Source organism: Coregonus clupeaformis, chromosome 7, assembly GCF_020615455.1.
Source record: "Coregonus clupeaformis isolate EN_2021a chromosome 7, ASM2061545v1, whole genome shotgun sequence".
In the NCBI taxonomy this organism is placed as follows: domain Eukaryota; kingdom Metazoa; phylum Chordata; class Actinopteri; order Salmoniformes; family Salmonidae; genus Coregonus; species Coregonus clupeaformis.
The window spans coordinates 33,749,344-33,765,283 of record NC_059198.1 but is presented as its reverse complement, the minus strand read 5'-3'; the positions used below and the strand labels follow the sequence as shown (position 1 = coordinate 33,765,283).

Below are 15,940 nucleotides of genomic sequence, written 5' to 3'. Positions count from 1 at the left end.
AAGACCCTGTCATGGCCAGCCCAATCTCCAGACCTGAACCCCATTGAAAACTTCTGGAATGTGATCAAGAGGAAGATGGATGGTCACAAGCCATCAAACAAAGCCGAGCTGCTTGAATTTTTGCACCAGGAGTGGCATAAAGTCACCCAACATCAATGTAAAAGACTGGTGGAGAGCATGCCAAGATGCATGAAAGCCGTGATTGAAAATCAGGGTTATTCCACCAAATATTGATTTCTGAACTCTTCCTAAGTTAAAACATTAGTATTGTGTTGTTTAAAAATGAACATGAACTTATTTTCTTTGCATTATTCGAGGTCTGACAACACTGCATCTTTTTTGTTATTTTGACCAGTTGTCATTTTCTGCAAATATATGCTCTAAATGACAATATTTTTATTTGGAATTTGGGACAAATGTTGTCAGTAGTTTATAGAATAAAACAAAAATGTTATTTTAACCCAAACACATACCTATAAATCGTAAAACCAGAGAAACTGATAATTTTGCAGTGGTCTCTTAATTTCTTTTCCGCAGCTGTATATAGGCTATAATGCAATAGGCATAATAACCAGTTATTGTCAGACACGTTGAAATTGCCATAGAGAAAGCTAACATTACAACCAAACTTTCTGAAAGCGAGAAAAAGTATACAACCAAAAAACAAAACATGGGGCAAAAATAACTAGTAATTTGAGGCAGCAGCCCTTAAGTCAACAACCTGATACAGTACAATGTAACTTCTCCCTTTGAGACCCCTCCCCATTGATAAGCAGACACCACACAGGAATATTATCCAGTGACTATCCATTTATTCATTCATTCACTCACTACTTTACTCTAGTCGTTTTCTTAAGAAATTCAAGTATTTGTTGGGAACACAAGTCAAAAGACTTTTCCTAAAACATGACAAAACAAAAACAAAAAAAACAGAATATTAACTTTTTCAAAACAGCAGTATTCAACATCGGTTTCATATTCAGAATATACAAAAACACAAGTATCACTTTTTTTCCCTCTTATCATCAGAAACATTTCTAACATCTACATGCCCAGGTGCAGTCTTCTCTCCCATGCCTATTGAGCTCATGAACAAAGGATACAGACTTGCTTCCTTTCCTGCAGTAGGGTTGCGTCCCAAATGGCACCCTATTCCCTATATAGTGCACTACTTTTGACCAGACCCTCAAAAGTAGTGCCCTACAAAGGGCATAGGGTGCCATTTGGGATGGATCCTAGATCTGAAGAGAACTGGACATGTGAAAGCAAATCCCCAACTGGGCTTCTCTCTACTACATTGCTTTAACCCGTCTTCTCTTCTCCTATCAGTGCCAATGAAGGAAAGAAGAGGAGGATGTCCTTATGGACAGTTTTAGTCTGTTTTCTTACTTATGGTGCCTTTGAGAATATGACCCTTCTATAAAGGCGAACATTGACGAAAGGACAGTGTGAAGGGGATAGAGAGGGTGTAAGGGAGAGAGACGGACCCTGGTGATCCCTTCTAAAACTCAGCCTGCTTGGGCTCTCTACTAATGACAATAGCAAAGTTGGGAAACCAAAAAATAACTTTTTAAATGAATCACATCACAAAACAGAGCTAAATAAAAACATAAAAATAATATTAATATTTCCTAAAATCTAATTAATTAACGTCATCACAAGGATTCAAATTGCACTGCATTCAAATCCAAAATCCGCTTCCTTTTTTTATCATAAATACACACATGCAGGTTTAAGTGAAACATTCTGGCAATCCCCATCACCCCCAAGCTTACACTTCCAATAGCACCATCAGATGGCAGGACAAGGGCCTGACCACTGCCATGACCGCAATGCCAACAAGCACAGTACAGCGTCTTCAGGAGCCTCATTTTAGTTAGTACTAGCTCCAGTCAGAGCTTCAGCGCACAGAGCTTTGCGATTCTTCTTTGTGGGAAAAAAAGTTGAGGCACACTGTTAATGGTGAATAATATCTGTGTGTATTTGTGTGGTCGGGTCCACAGTCTTTGCAATGGAACACCTGAACCGTGAACTAAATTGGAAATAAACCAACAACCAATAAAGGAAAACCAAAACAAGAAAACAAAATACAGCAGCATTTCACCAATACATTTCAACAAGCTGTTCTTCCTGTCATCTGTCCCTCTTCCTCCATCCCTCTCTCTCTCCAAGAGGGAGAAAGGAGGGAGGGAGTGACAGAGAGAGGTTAAGAAGGACAGTGTGATTTAGTACAAATGAACGACATCACGTTCCAGTACATAGTAGTTGAGTTGGGTCTATGTACACTTTACCCAGTAGACTCTCTCTGGGGTTCCCTTTTTGACTCCAACAGTTTGAGGTAATGAGATCATTGAAGCAGAAAACTGCACTTTCCCCTAAACTCTACACACAGACACACGTGAGCACACACACTGAAATGGCCGACTACAACTCAGTACATGGGCACAACACGTGCTTAAGCTCGAACCGCCACTCACAGAAAAGCTCAAAACACACAATAAATTAAAATATAAAATAATACGATTTTAAAAACATGGGCGAGGATCCATCTGCCTCGAGTCCCAGAAGCTCCTTCCCTGCCGTGGCCCCACCCAATCAAAGAACGCAGTTAATTTGTTGTCTTGGAAATGGTTTAGTGTTATGGACGAGGGCAGATTAGGAGGGAAAATTCAAGAGTAGCGTAGAGCAACGCTCAAGGCCAGAGCTTGCCTCGTAGCGCAGATCTAAGATCTGTCCAGTGAAACTATCAAACCAAATCAATAGAGTAAATGATAAAAGGTAGAGTCATCAATGTGACATTAACATGACTAAGTCACTGAGAGCACAGGTAAGAGAGTATGGTATTGCCAGGAGCACGTTGCTTAGACGCTTTTCATCATATTGCACGAGGCTGGAATGACTTCAAAATTAACAGAGCAGAACAATTTAACATAAATTAATAAAACAGCTATTCCTTTGTCTCCACCATCAACCAAGTTGGAGCACAACACAACCAACTTCAACTCTTCTAGTAATAAATGTTTCCAATAATTTCTCTTCTACCACTCTTCCTCTTTCTTTGTTCTTTTTTTGAATTCAGCAGCACGTTTTAGTTTTCAGCATTGGGGAAATGCCTATAGCTTTGGTGTCGTCAACTCTTCACCAGTGTCAATAGTCGTTTTCATAGTTGGAAATGTAGTTTTCATTGAAGGGAAATGTAGTCTTTGGTCAAATTGAGCATTTCCTCTGACAGACACTGTTCTTCTCTCAGAGGCTGGCGTACTGTTTCATTCACACCTCCCCTCCATCCAGAGAAACACAAACCTATCTCTATTATATTGACCAAAGCAAGTCTTGTTCTTTTTATCAAACTGAATTTCCCATGATTCCTCTTGTACATGAACTATACTCCCCTTCATCTCTCCTCCTTCCTGGAGACTTTGGAGGAATGCCATGCAGTAGACCTGAAAGATCGAGAAAGAGAGACAAAGAAAGAGAGATGTAGATAGTACATGGCAAAATAGTATTTTAAGCTGCATGTATGTTAGTTGTGTTCTTCCCTCCCTCCCTTGGTGTTCCTCACCTGATGAAGGTCTTGAAGGCGGCACTCTGGGGGTTGATGCACAGCGGCACTCGCTTCCCCTGCTGGTGCTCTGTTATGAAGCGATGGATGAGCTCTGAGAAAGCAGAGATTGCGAGATCGCAACAGGCCATCAATTTCAATAGCAAGCTGGGTTGGAAAAGAGAAGAGAATTGAAGAGAAAGAGGAGTTGAGGGAAGAGCACCAGATAGCTCCTACCTTTGCCCTGCCAGACAGAGAGCAGGCTGTTATCGTAGCTGTGGCTGAAGTTCCGGTCGGCGGGCGGTTCAAAGTCCCGCGTGTACACACGCCCGCTGGGCACCGAGTAGCAGCACTGGCACATGCACGTGTGGTAGCGCAGACGGCCCTCGTCCAGGTAGGGGTGGGAAAGGGCGTCGCTGCCCGAGATCCGTTTGGCCTGAGGTAGTCACACACACGGAGAGAAAGTTGGTCCCTCTCTAATCTTGTTTTTTCTCCCTTACTGTAGCTAGCTATGCATTTTCCTTCTCAGCGGTAGGTAGCTACATTTTCAGCTCTTGTTGCTTTAAACTACAACTTCCCTATACAAGAGAAAGCCGTTAGAATGACAATTCCCTATAGACTTCTGTCTGTACTCACCGGATCAAACACCAGCATACGACACAACAGGTGCACGGCCTCGTGGGTCGCCCCGTCCGACAGCATGTATAACACAGAGAGCGACGGCTGAGAGAGAAGGGGCGGGGGGGGAGAGACAGAGATTTTACATCATGAACTGCTGCACCTGGTTTTAGATAAGGATGGTGGGTGGGGTCTAGATTAGATAATAAAAAAATGTGGGGGTGTTCACGTTTTTTTTTAAAATCTTTTTTATTATTAACATAAACACAAACAATCACATTTGGCAACTCCTGGCTTCCACGCATAGCCTACTATCCAAGTACAAAAAAGCATAAGAAATTAATTTAATTAGCTTACACCATCACAATAAATCCATTATTTATTTTAGACAGGTCTAAAGAAACATGATATGAAGAAAATGTAGCCTATTTCAGAAGAACAGAATAGCATATTCTGAGTTGTCCTTACAGTTGAAGTCGGAAGTTTACATACACTTAGGTTGGAGTCATTAAAACTCGTTTTTCAACCACTCCACAAATTTATTTTTAACACACTATAGTTTTGGCAAGTCGGTTAGGACATCTACTTTGTGCATGACAAGTAATTTTTCCAACAATTGTTTACAGACAGATTATTTCACTGTATCACAATTCCAGTGTGTCAGAAGTTTACATACACTAAGCTGACTGTGCCTGTAAACAGCTTGGAAAATTCCAGAAAATGATGTCATGGCTTTAGAAGCTTCTGATAGGCTAATTGACATCATTTGAGTCAATTGGAGGTGTACCTGTGGATGTATTTCAAGGCCTACCTTCAAACTCAGTGCCTCTTTGCTTGACATCATGGGAAAATCTAAAGAAATCAGCCAAGACCTCAGACAAATAATTGTAGACCTCCACAAGTCTGGTTCATCCTTGGGAGCAATTTACAAACGCCTGAAAGTACCATGTTCATCTGTACAAACAATAGTACGCAAGTATAAACACCATGGGACCACGCAGCCGTCATACCGCTCAAGGAGACGCATTCTGTCTCCTAGAGATGAACGTACTCTGGTGCGAAAAGTGCAAATCAATCCCAGTACAGCAGCAAAGGACCTTGTGAAAATGCTGGAGGAAACAGGTACAAAAGTATCTATATCCACAGTAAAACGAGTCCTATATCGACATAACCTGAAAGGCCACTCAGCAAGGAAGAAGCCACTGCTCCAAAACCGCCATAAAAAAGCCAGACTACGGTTTGCAACTGCACATGGGGACAAAGATCTTACTTTTTGGAGAAATGTCCTCTGGTCTGATGAAACAAAAATAGAACTGTTTGGCCATAATGACCATCGTTATGTTTGGAGGAAAAAGGGGGTGCCTTGCAAGCCGAAGAACACCATCCCAACCGTAAAGCACGGGGTGGCAGCATCATGCTGTGGGGGTGCTTTGCTGCAGGGGGGACTGGTGCACTTCACAAAATAGATGGCATCATGAGGAAGGAAAATTATGTGGATATATTGAAGCAACATCTCAAGACATCAGTCAGGAAGTTAAAGCTTGGTCGCAAATGGGTCTTCCAAATGGACAATAACCCCAAGCATTCTTCCAAAGTTGTGGCAAAATGGCTTAAGGACAACAAAGTCAAGGTATTGGAGTGGCCATCACAAAGCCCTGACCTCAATCCTATAGAAAATGTGTGGGCAGAACTGAAAAAGCGTGTGCGAGCAAGGAGGCCTACAAACCTGACTCCGTTACACCAGCTCTGTCAGGAGGAATGGGCCAAAATTCACCCAACTTATTGTGGGAAGCTTGTGGAAGGCTACCCGAAACGTTTGACCCAAGTTAAACAATTTAAAGGCAATGCTACCAAATACTAATTGAGTGTATGTAAACTTCTGACCCACTGGGGATGTGATGAAAGAAATAAAAGCTGAAATAAAATCACTCTACTATTATTCTGACATATCACATTCTTAAAATAAAGTGGATGGTCCTAACTGACATAAGACAGGGAATTTTTACTAGGATTAAATGTCAGGAATAGTGAAAAACTGAGTTTAAATGTATTTGGCTAAGGTGTATGTAAACTTCTGACTTCAACTGTACCTACTCTAGGTTATACGTGCTCAGCCATGCATTGAACGGTCTTTTTTGCGAACAGTGATTGAGTTATATTATTAGCCTAAATTATGACACTTCAATCTACTCATCACATTACAAATAGTAGGCAATCTTACACAAGCCTGCAAATGCGATGAAGCAGCAGGTAGCTTAGTGGTTAAGAGCGTTGTGCCAGTAACCGAAAGGTCGCTTGTTCTAATCCCCGTGCCGACAAGGTGAAAAATCTGTCGATGTGCCCTTGAGCAAGGCACTTAACCCTAATTGCTCCTGTAAGTCGCTCTGGATAAGAGCGTCTGCTAAATGACACAAAAAAAAAAATTAGAAAAAAATACAGTGAGGGAAAAAAGTATTTGATCCCCTGCTGATTTTGTACGTTTGCCCACTGACAAAGACATGATCAGTCTATAATTTTAAATGGTAGGTTTATTTGAACAGTGAGAGACAGAATAACAACAAAAAAATCCAGAAAAATGCATGTTAAAAATGTTCTAAATTGATTTACATTTTAATGAGGGAAATAAGTATTTGACCCCTCTGCAAAACATGACTTAGTACTTTGTGATTGCCAACAAGGGTTTTTCCACCGATGTCAGACGTTTCTTGTAGTTGGCCACCAGGTTTGCACACATCTCAGGAGGGATTTTGTCCCACTCCGCTTTGCAGATCTTCTCCAAGTCATTAAGGTTTCGAGCCTGACGTTTGGCAACTCGAACCTTCAGCTCCCTCCACAGATTTTCTATGGGATTCAGGTCTGGAGACTGGCTAGGCCACTCCAGGACCTTAATGTGCTTCTTCTTGAGCCACTCCTTTGTTGCCTTGGCCGTGTGTTTTGGGTCATTGTCATGCTGGAATACCCATCCACGACCCATTTTCAATGCCCTGGCTGAGGGAAGGAGGTTCTCACCCAAGATTTGACGGTACATGGCCCCATCCATCGTCCCTTTGATGCGGTGAAGTTGTCCTGTCCCCTTAGCAGAAAAACACCCCAAAAGCATAATGTTTCCACTTCCATGTTTGACGGTGGGGATGGTGTTCTTGGGGTCATAGGCAGCATTCCTCCTCCTCCAAACACGGCGAGTTGAGGCCAAATTTTGGTCTCATCTGACCACAACACTTTCACCCAGTTCTCCTCTGAATCATTCAGATGTTCATTGGCAAACTTCAGACGGGCCTGTATATGTGCTTTCTTGAGCAGGGGGACCTTGCGGGCGCTGCAGGATTTCAGTCCTTCACGGCGTAGTGTGTTACCAATTGTTTTCTTGGTGACTATGGTCCCAGCTGCCTTGAGATCATTGACAAGATCCTCCCGTGTAGTTCTGGGCTGATTCCTCACCGTTCTCATGATCATTGCAACTCCGAGGTGAGATCTTGCATGGAGCCCCAGGCCGAGGGAGATTGACAGTTCTTTTGTGTTTCTTCCATTTGCGAATAATAGCACCAACTGTTGTCACCTTCTCACCAAGCTGCTTGGCGATGGTCTTGTAGCCTATTCCAGCCTTGTGTAGGTCTACAATAATGTACCTGACATCCTTGGAGAGCTCTTTGGTCTTGGCCATGGTGGAGAGTTTGGAATCTGATTGATTGATTGCGTCTGTGGACAGGTGTCTTTTATACAGGTAACAAACTGAGATTAGGAGCACTCCCTTTAAGAGTGTGCTCCTAATCTCAGCTCATTACCTGTATAAAAGACACCTGGGAGCCAGTAATCTTTCTGATTGAGAGGGGGTCAAATACTTATTTCCCTCATTAAAATGCAAATCAATTTATAACATTTTTGACATGTGTTTTTCTGGATTTTTTTGTTGTTATTCTGTCTCTCACTGTTCAAATAAACCTACCATTAAAATTATAGACTGATCATGTCTTTGTCAGTGGGCAAACGTACAAAATCAGCAGGGGATCAAATACAGTGAGGGGAAAAAAGTATATATTCATAAAGGTGCATATTTATGGTGAAAAGTATCTCCCCAAAGTTGAAACTCACACACCGTCTATGTATGCCTGGTAGGCTACACTGGTTGTAAAGTGGATTAATGTGCTTAACTTTAACAAGTGAGCAAGAAATATAGCAGCACAAGAAAGCTGGGATCCTCTTTTAAATAGTGGCCAGTCAAAACTGTTTACACACGCGACTGCGCAATGACTGGGCTTATAAGAACACGTTTCACTAGGCTATGTGCTCTCCAACCCTGTTCCAGGGGTCCTATGCCTAGGCTATAGGCTGCATTTGGAGTTATTTGGCCACTTTAGTTGTGATACAAACCTTATTAAACATATAGCCCTATGGACTAGGCTACATGGTTTGTGACTATGATGATCATGTACCTGTCAGAACAGGGGCAGAAAAAATTAATAATATGTCATCTTATGCACAAATAACGAATGGAGGACACTTTTCCTGCGGTTCATTTTCATACCAGCCAGGTAGGCTACTCCTTTTGTAAAGTGATGCAATGGGCTTAATATTAGGAAAGTTGAGAAATAAATAGTAGGCCTAGACTACAGAAATCTGATGGGATCCTCCCTCCTCGTTTTAACAGAGGCCTTCAAAAACTCTCACGCAATTGCATAGCCTATAAAAATGTCACGGGTTCTCATGAAGTGCTCGATTTGATTTTCAATTGCATTTGCATTGAGTGATTAAAGGGACAATAAGTACCAGGCCATTAGTGACTGGCAGTTAGCAAGTTTGGCAGCAAGTTTAACCATCAGCGGCATCAGAGCACAGTTTTGGAGAAGCCTAGTTACCGCGACTAAACGGTCACATGGAATTTGATTGCGGTCATGACTCGTGACCGCCGGTGTGGTGGTAACACGGTCACCGTAACAACCCTAGATGGAAGTAAGGTGTTTTTCATTTGTCTCATTTTATATCTCACCTGTGGTAAGTTGAAGGTGCCTACAGGGTAAAAATAGCCATTCAACCAGTTTTGAAAAGAGAAAACAGAACATTCTGCTCTATTGCACTCCATTGTAAAGTGCAAGGGTGTCAATATTTGACCACATCTGTCTCATAGTAATACAAAGGAAGGTCAGATCAGTTAGTGGGTAGTTCAGAGGTTCAGTGAGGAGGAAGTACCGGTTTGTGAGGTCCTCTCAGGATGTGAGCTCTGGCCCCCTCACAGGCAGATGCCATGGCAGAGAGAGGAGGGGTACCCAGCAGATCAGTGATCAGATCCAACTGAGGGAGAATATAGAGAGTGAGGAGATGGAGTGAGGGTGGAAGAGAGAGGATATTTAATTTTACAACAAACCTAAATAAATAAAAACCGACCATCCACAAGTGCCAAAAGTGTATGGAGCACAGATCTAGGATCAGTTAAGTTCAATAAATTATTTGATTATTAATTGTTAGATAAAATTACATTATTGCCCAGACAGATTACACCTTTAGATGGCTTTCCCTGCTTCTTCCTTCCTCCCTCCCAACCTGTTGAATATGGTTCTGTGCCTCCCGCCCGTCTACCTGTTGTATGGGGCTCTGGGCCTGGAACAGGATGCGTCGACCCAGTAGTTCAGCGAAGATGCAGCCCACCGACCAGACGTCTATGGCAGAGCCGTAATGGCGGCTGCCCATCAGCACCTCAGGAGCCCGGTAGTACTGAGTCACCACCTCCTGGGTCATGTGACGAGACGGGTCCGGCTCCTCCACACGTGCCAGCCCAAAGTCACAGATCTGAGAGCGAGGGGAGTGGAAGTGGGGGAATTTAGTTACATGATAATAACATACACTGAGTATACAAAACATTAAGAACACCTGCTCTTTCCATGACATAGAGTGACCAGGTGAATCCAGGTGAAACCTATGATCCTTTTTGATGTCACTTGTTAAATCCACTTCAATCAGTGTAGATGAAGGGGAGGATTTTTAAGCCTCGAGACAATTGAGACATGGATTGTGTATGTGTGCCATTCAGAGGTTGAATAATGGGCAAGACAAAATACTTAAGTGCCTTTGAACGGGGTATGGTAGTAAATGCCAGGCGCACCAGTTTGAGTGTGCCAATAACTGCAATCCGGATGGATTTTTCACGCTCAACAGTTTTCTGTGTGTATCAAGAATGGTCCACCACCCAAAGGACATCCAGCCAACTAGACAACTGGGAAGCATTGGAGTCAACATGGTCCAGCATCCCTGTGGAATGCTTTCGTCCATGCCCCGACAAATTGAGAAGGTTCTGAGGACAAAAGGTGGGGGTTGCAACTCAATATTAGGAAGGAGTTTGTAATGTTTGGTATACTCCGCGTAGGTTGATACGTGTAATTTTAGCATAATACACGTGTATGTTTGTCAAAAGGTGTATAGATTAAATTCTTCAGCCCATACTGACCTCTACTAAATTATTATTTTCTTTGTCAGCATCATGCTTTCTTGTCATGTCTTTTGAGGAAGTTCACACACAGATTCACACATGCGGACACAAACGTGTACACAGACAGTTACCTTGAGCAGGCAGTTGCTGTTGACTAACAGGTTCCCAGGTTTGATGTCCCTGTGCAGGATGCCAGCAGAATGCAAGTACTTCAGCCCTGAGAGAAGGAGAATCACTGTTACTCATAACAGTCCAAATACAGCCCCTAGCCAATTCCCCTTCAGTGTTTGAGTCAATGACAACATGAATCCGTCAATATGGCTCCATCACATGAAACAAGCTGGCTCCTTTAAACCTGCAAACCCAGAAAGGTTAGGGGGCAAACTCACAAATGGGTTGTTTTTGGGCTCAGGAGTCAACCTTTAACCTTGACTTCCAACTTCTTTTCAACCTTGAACTTTGCCCCTTTCCCTACTCCTCCCTCCGTCCCACTTACCTCTGAGGATCTGGTACAGGAACACCTTGATGTGGTCGGTGGTGAGGGGCTGGGGAGACACAATTACTTTGTGGAGGTCACTCTGCATCAGCTCAGTGATCACGTAGCTACGGTCAGGCATGGCCCGCGGTCAAGGAAACAACAGACGTCTATAGGATGTGGATGGACCACATAGAAGAAAGCATAATACATTTAACTTTAATAAAGATAGATGGAGTATCTATCTATCATAACACAAGACTATCACTAATGGTATCATCTCTGTTGAGGTTTATCTTGATTTAGATTGTACTATGTAGATTCAGACTACTTTGAAACTGGGACAGAGAAAGTGCAGGAGTGAACAATAGCTGACACAACTGTCATGTGTGCAAGTGTGTGTGTGCACATGAATGCGCATGTGAAGGATACATTTCCTCGAAGCAGTCGATCTGTGGAGGCTGCAGAATGTCCAGCGCTGACAACACCTGTAAACACACATCATCATCACCACCCTTCTCATTGTTTTAATGATTAGAGATCTAAAGGACAAAACAGACAGGCGAACGGTTAAAAGCAGTGAGTGGCCATCCTATCGCTTCTGACTTCAGAATATTGGCCGTCATTTGTGTTCATTTCCTGACGATTGTACATGTTGAATCGCCACCATTCGTCAACACTCAGCAAGTGATCTACCGTTCACAGTCAACGTTTGTTATGGCGCTTCTTGTCCTTAAGTGTCTAAACTATAACAAACCTCTAACTTCACAGTGATATTTGTAGAGCTAGCCTCTGTATGGAAGCATATCAATGAGCAGAGTGAAGATGCATTACTATGTCTTATGTTATGCCTATATTATGGATGTAATACTGTATGAAAACGTCTCAAATGGCACCCTACTCCTAGAGTAAGTCTACTATTTTTTACCAGAGTATAGGGAATAGGGTGCCATTTAGGACGCATCCTCTGTGTGTTGTGCAGTGCCATGTATAGATGTATTGCTATCCATTCTTACGTTGTCATGTTTGAAGAAGCAGAGCATCCTCAGTTCTCTGAAGACCCTCTTACAGGAGACCAGGTTCTGGAAGACATTGGGCATCTTCTTCAGGGCTACCTTACGCCCGTCACGAGGGTCTGTCACCGACCTGAAGGGACAAGATGAAGAGAGGGGTCTGTTAGCACTGGTCACCAATTGGGAGGGCACTTGCACCCACACACACAGTATGTCTATCTCATTCGCTTGTCAGATTCACACCCTTTTTGGAAAGGGAAAACACCATGCAAAAACTCATGGAAATCAGTCTTAATTCTTATTTGAAATGGCACAACTTACCAGACCACACCAAATGCGCCATAACCGATAGGTCGATCAGGCTCCATCTCAGCAGGGCTTGGCACTTCACTGGCAGGATTACTATGAGGCTGTGGTACAGCGGCTGCGCCACCGGTGCTTCCCCCAAGAGATGTCGGGTGTCGAGGCGTCCCCACCGGGGCAGTGGGTCCAGTTAGACTCGGTGTTGCAATGAGGCCCGTGGAAGTGGCTCCAGTTGAGGCGTTGACGCAAAAATACTTGTTATGGCCTAACTCAGATCCGGGGAACAGGTTACCACATACTGTCTGCTGCCGGCCTGTACCATGGAATGCCATTCTATTTCAAACCCCTATCAGAAGAGTTCGTTTGGGAGCTATGTCTAATACTGTATTCGCTTTGAGCGTTGCATGCATTACATATCCATGAACCGAGAGCTTGACTTCAATGTTCTATGCAGGCATGATTGTGACTATGTTCCTCGCTTGTAGAACATGCAACGGAGAATGTAAACAATGTCTGAATTGGCTAGCAGCTATCTTGCTAGCTATATAATAACAGGAGCAGTGTTGTTTAGCTTGCTATTAGACTCTTGTCGTGGAATCACCAGTATTGGCTTTAGTGAGGTAGGTCACGACAGAAAACTATAAGTATAGTTAGCAATGTGTTCAAAAACACTGTCGGGTCCAGAAATTCCTGAGTTATAGAGACACAAACGCTATCCAATTGCCCAGAGATCATATAATCAATACAAGTCTGGATGGGGAAAACAATGCCGGTCACTGTCAATACATTTGTACTTAATGTTATGTGGCCTAATTTTACGATGAGAAAGAGGTCTCCCCTTAGCTAACAATGCTATGTTACATTACCTGACTACCAGCTCGCGCTTACATTAGTTTGTTGCCCGGGCATAGCTAGCTACCTTTGTCTGGTTGATGTTAACTAACGAGCTAGCTAAACCGAAAAGAACACACAACTGTGTTTGCATATAGTTAGCTTAGTAATTACACTCGCTTATTATATAGCTAACCAGTTTCACTCTGTTGCAGAGGTAGCTAAATAAGGGTAGCAAACACCTGGTTCTTCCAGCTCGAGATGTCGGTCAATGAAATTCAGATTCGTAGAACGTTAGCTAGCTAGCATTAGCCCGAATGCTAACCAGCTGTTCCATGGCCCATATAGAAAGCCGGGTATTTAGCTAGCAGACTATCGTGACCTATATATTTGCTTTGAGCAAAAACACTTTCAGTAGACGAAACGATTCCTGGAAAATGAAACAAAAACCAACCAGCTCCCAACGTGGTTCGCAGCGCGAGGAAGTCCTCTTTTGATTTTACACAACGAAAGTCAGTTTTGCATCGCTAGCTACATAACGTTAGCCGGGGGTTGCCAGCTAGCTAAGTTGCTAACAAGCTAGCAATATCATACCCAATGCTTAAAAGGAAAAGTGCCAAGAGAGATTAAACCAGCTGCTATGTGATATATTCCATCGCTCTTCTCTATATCATCTGCTAAACATGTCTTCCGAATTATCCCTTTCTTTCTTGTAAATCAGCTGTTTGAAATAGTGGGATAGTGCGTGAGTAGGAGGAGTTGGGGGATGGATAGCAAAGCAGAGGAGAAAATGTGGGGGAGGGTTAGACCACTGGTGTAAACTATGCCATGGACAATAGATCAACGGCTCATATAATCTATATTTAGATTATCATAACTACATCTATATAGGAGGGGTCATTGAAATAATAATTTTAAAAAATTCCATTCAGAGAAATACTCATTTTCTATTCTACTGCATCTCCGATATCAGATGCTGTTCATATTCACAGATAAAGTGCATATACAGTTGAAGTCGTTTTTCAACAAACTATAGTTTTGGCAAGTCGGTTAGGACGTCTACTTTGTGCATGACACAAGTAATTTTTCCAACAATTGTTTACAGACAGATTATTTCACTTATAATTTCACTGTATCACAATTCCAGTGGGTCACAAGTTTACATACACTAAGTTGACTGTGCCTTTAAACAGCTTGGAGAATTCCAGAAAATGATGTCATGGCTTTAGAAGCTTCTGATAGGCTAATTGACATCATTTGAGTCAATTGGAGGTGTACCTGTGGATGTATTTCAAGGCCTACCTTCAAACTCAGTGCCTCTTTGCTTGACATCATGGGAAAATCAAAAGAAATCAGCCAAGACCTCAGAAAAAAAGTGTAGACCTCCACAAGTCTGGTTCAACCTTGGGAGCAGTTTCCAAATGCCTGAAGGTACCACGTTGATCTGTACAAACAATAGTACGCTGGAGGAGGGGGGTTCCACCTCTACGCAGACGACACCATTTTGTATACATCTGGCCCTTCATTGGACACTGTGTTAACAAACCTCCAAACGAGCTTCAATGCCATACAACACTCCTTCCGTAGCCTCCAACTGCTCTTAAACGCTAGTAAAACTAAATTCATGCTCTTCAATCGAACACTGCTTCCGCCCGCCCGACTAGAATCACTACTCTCGGCGGGTCTGACTTAGAATATGTGGACAACTACAAATACCTAGGTGTCTGGTTAGACCGTAAACTCTCCTTCCAGACTCACATTAAGCATCGCCAATCCAAAGTTAAATCTAGAATCGGCTTCCTATTTCGCAAAACAAAGCCTCCTTCACTCATGCTGCCAAACATGCCCTCGTAAAACTGACTATCCTACCGATCCTAGACTCCTGTGATGTCATTTACAAAATAGCCTCCAACCCTCTACTCAGCAAATTGGATGTAGTCTATCACAGTGCCATCCGTTTTGTTACCAAAGTCACCATACTACCCACCATTGTGACCTGTACGTTCTTGTTGGCTGGCCCTCACTACATATTCTTCGCCAATCCCACTGGCTCCAGGTCATCTATAAATCTCTGCTAGGCAAATCCCCGCCTTATCTTAGCTCATTGGTCACCATAGCAACACCCACCCGTAGTATGCGCTCCAGCAGGTGTATCTCACTGGTCATCCCCAAAGCCAACACCTCCTTTGGCCGCCATTCCTTCCAGTTCTCTGCTGCTAATGACTGGAATGAACTACAAACATCTCTGAAGCTGGAGACTCTTATCTCCCTCACGAACTTTAAGCATCAGTTGTCAGAGCAGCTTACCGATCACTGCACCTGTACACAGCCCATCTGTAATTAGCCCACCCAACTACCTTATCCCCATATTGTTATTTATTTTGCTGATTTGCACCCCAGTATCTCTATTTGCACATCATCTTCTGCACATCTATCACTCCAGTGTTAATACTAAATTGTAATTATTTTGCACTATGGCCTATTTATTGCCTTACCTCCATAACTTACTACATTTGCACACACTGTATATAGATTTTCTATTGTGTTATTGACTGTACGTTTTGTTTATCCCATGTGTAACTCTGTTGTTGTTGTTTTTAATCGCACTGCTTTGCTTTATCTTGGCCAGGTCGCAGTTGTAAATGAGAACTTGTTCTCAACTGGCCTACCTGGTTAAATAAAGGTTAAATAAAAAACAAATAAAAGTATAAACACCATGGGACCACGCAGCCGTCATACCG

The 15,940-nt window shown here is 42.8% G+C and overlaps 1 protein-coding gene across 1 annotated transcript; it reads right to left on the bottom strand.

Annotated features, from left to right (window-relative positions):
- Positions 1-790: 790 nt before the first annotated feature.
- Positions 791-13,982, bottom strand: LOC121569781 (serine/threonine-protein kinase NLK2). The gene is made up of 11 exons (XM_041880962.2): positions 12,387-13,982; positions 12,069-12,198; positions 11,485-11,540; positions 11,074-11,180; positions 10,709-10,794; positions 9,731-9,940; positions 9,344-9,445; positions 4,178-4,264; positions 3,779-3,977; positions 3,563-3,656; positions 791-3,443 (listed from the first exon to the last, which is right to left on the bottom strand). The coding sequence occupies exons 1-11, from the start codon at positions 12,698-12,700 to the stop codon at positions 3,395-3,397; spliced, it is 1,434 nt and encodes a 477-aa protein (XP_041736896.1). The 5' UTR covers positions 12,701-13,982; the 3' UTR covers positions 791-3,394.
- Between the last annotated feature and the right edge of the window lie 1,958 nt (positions 13,983-15,940).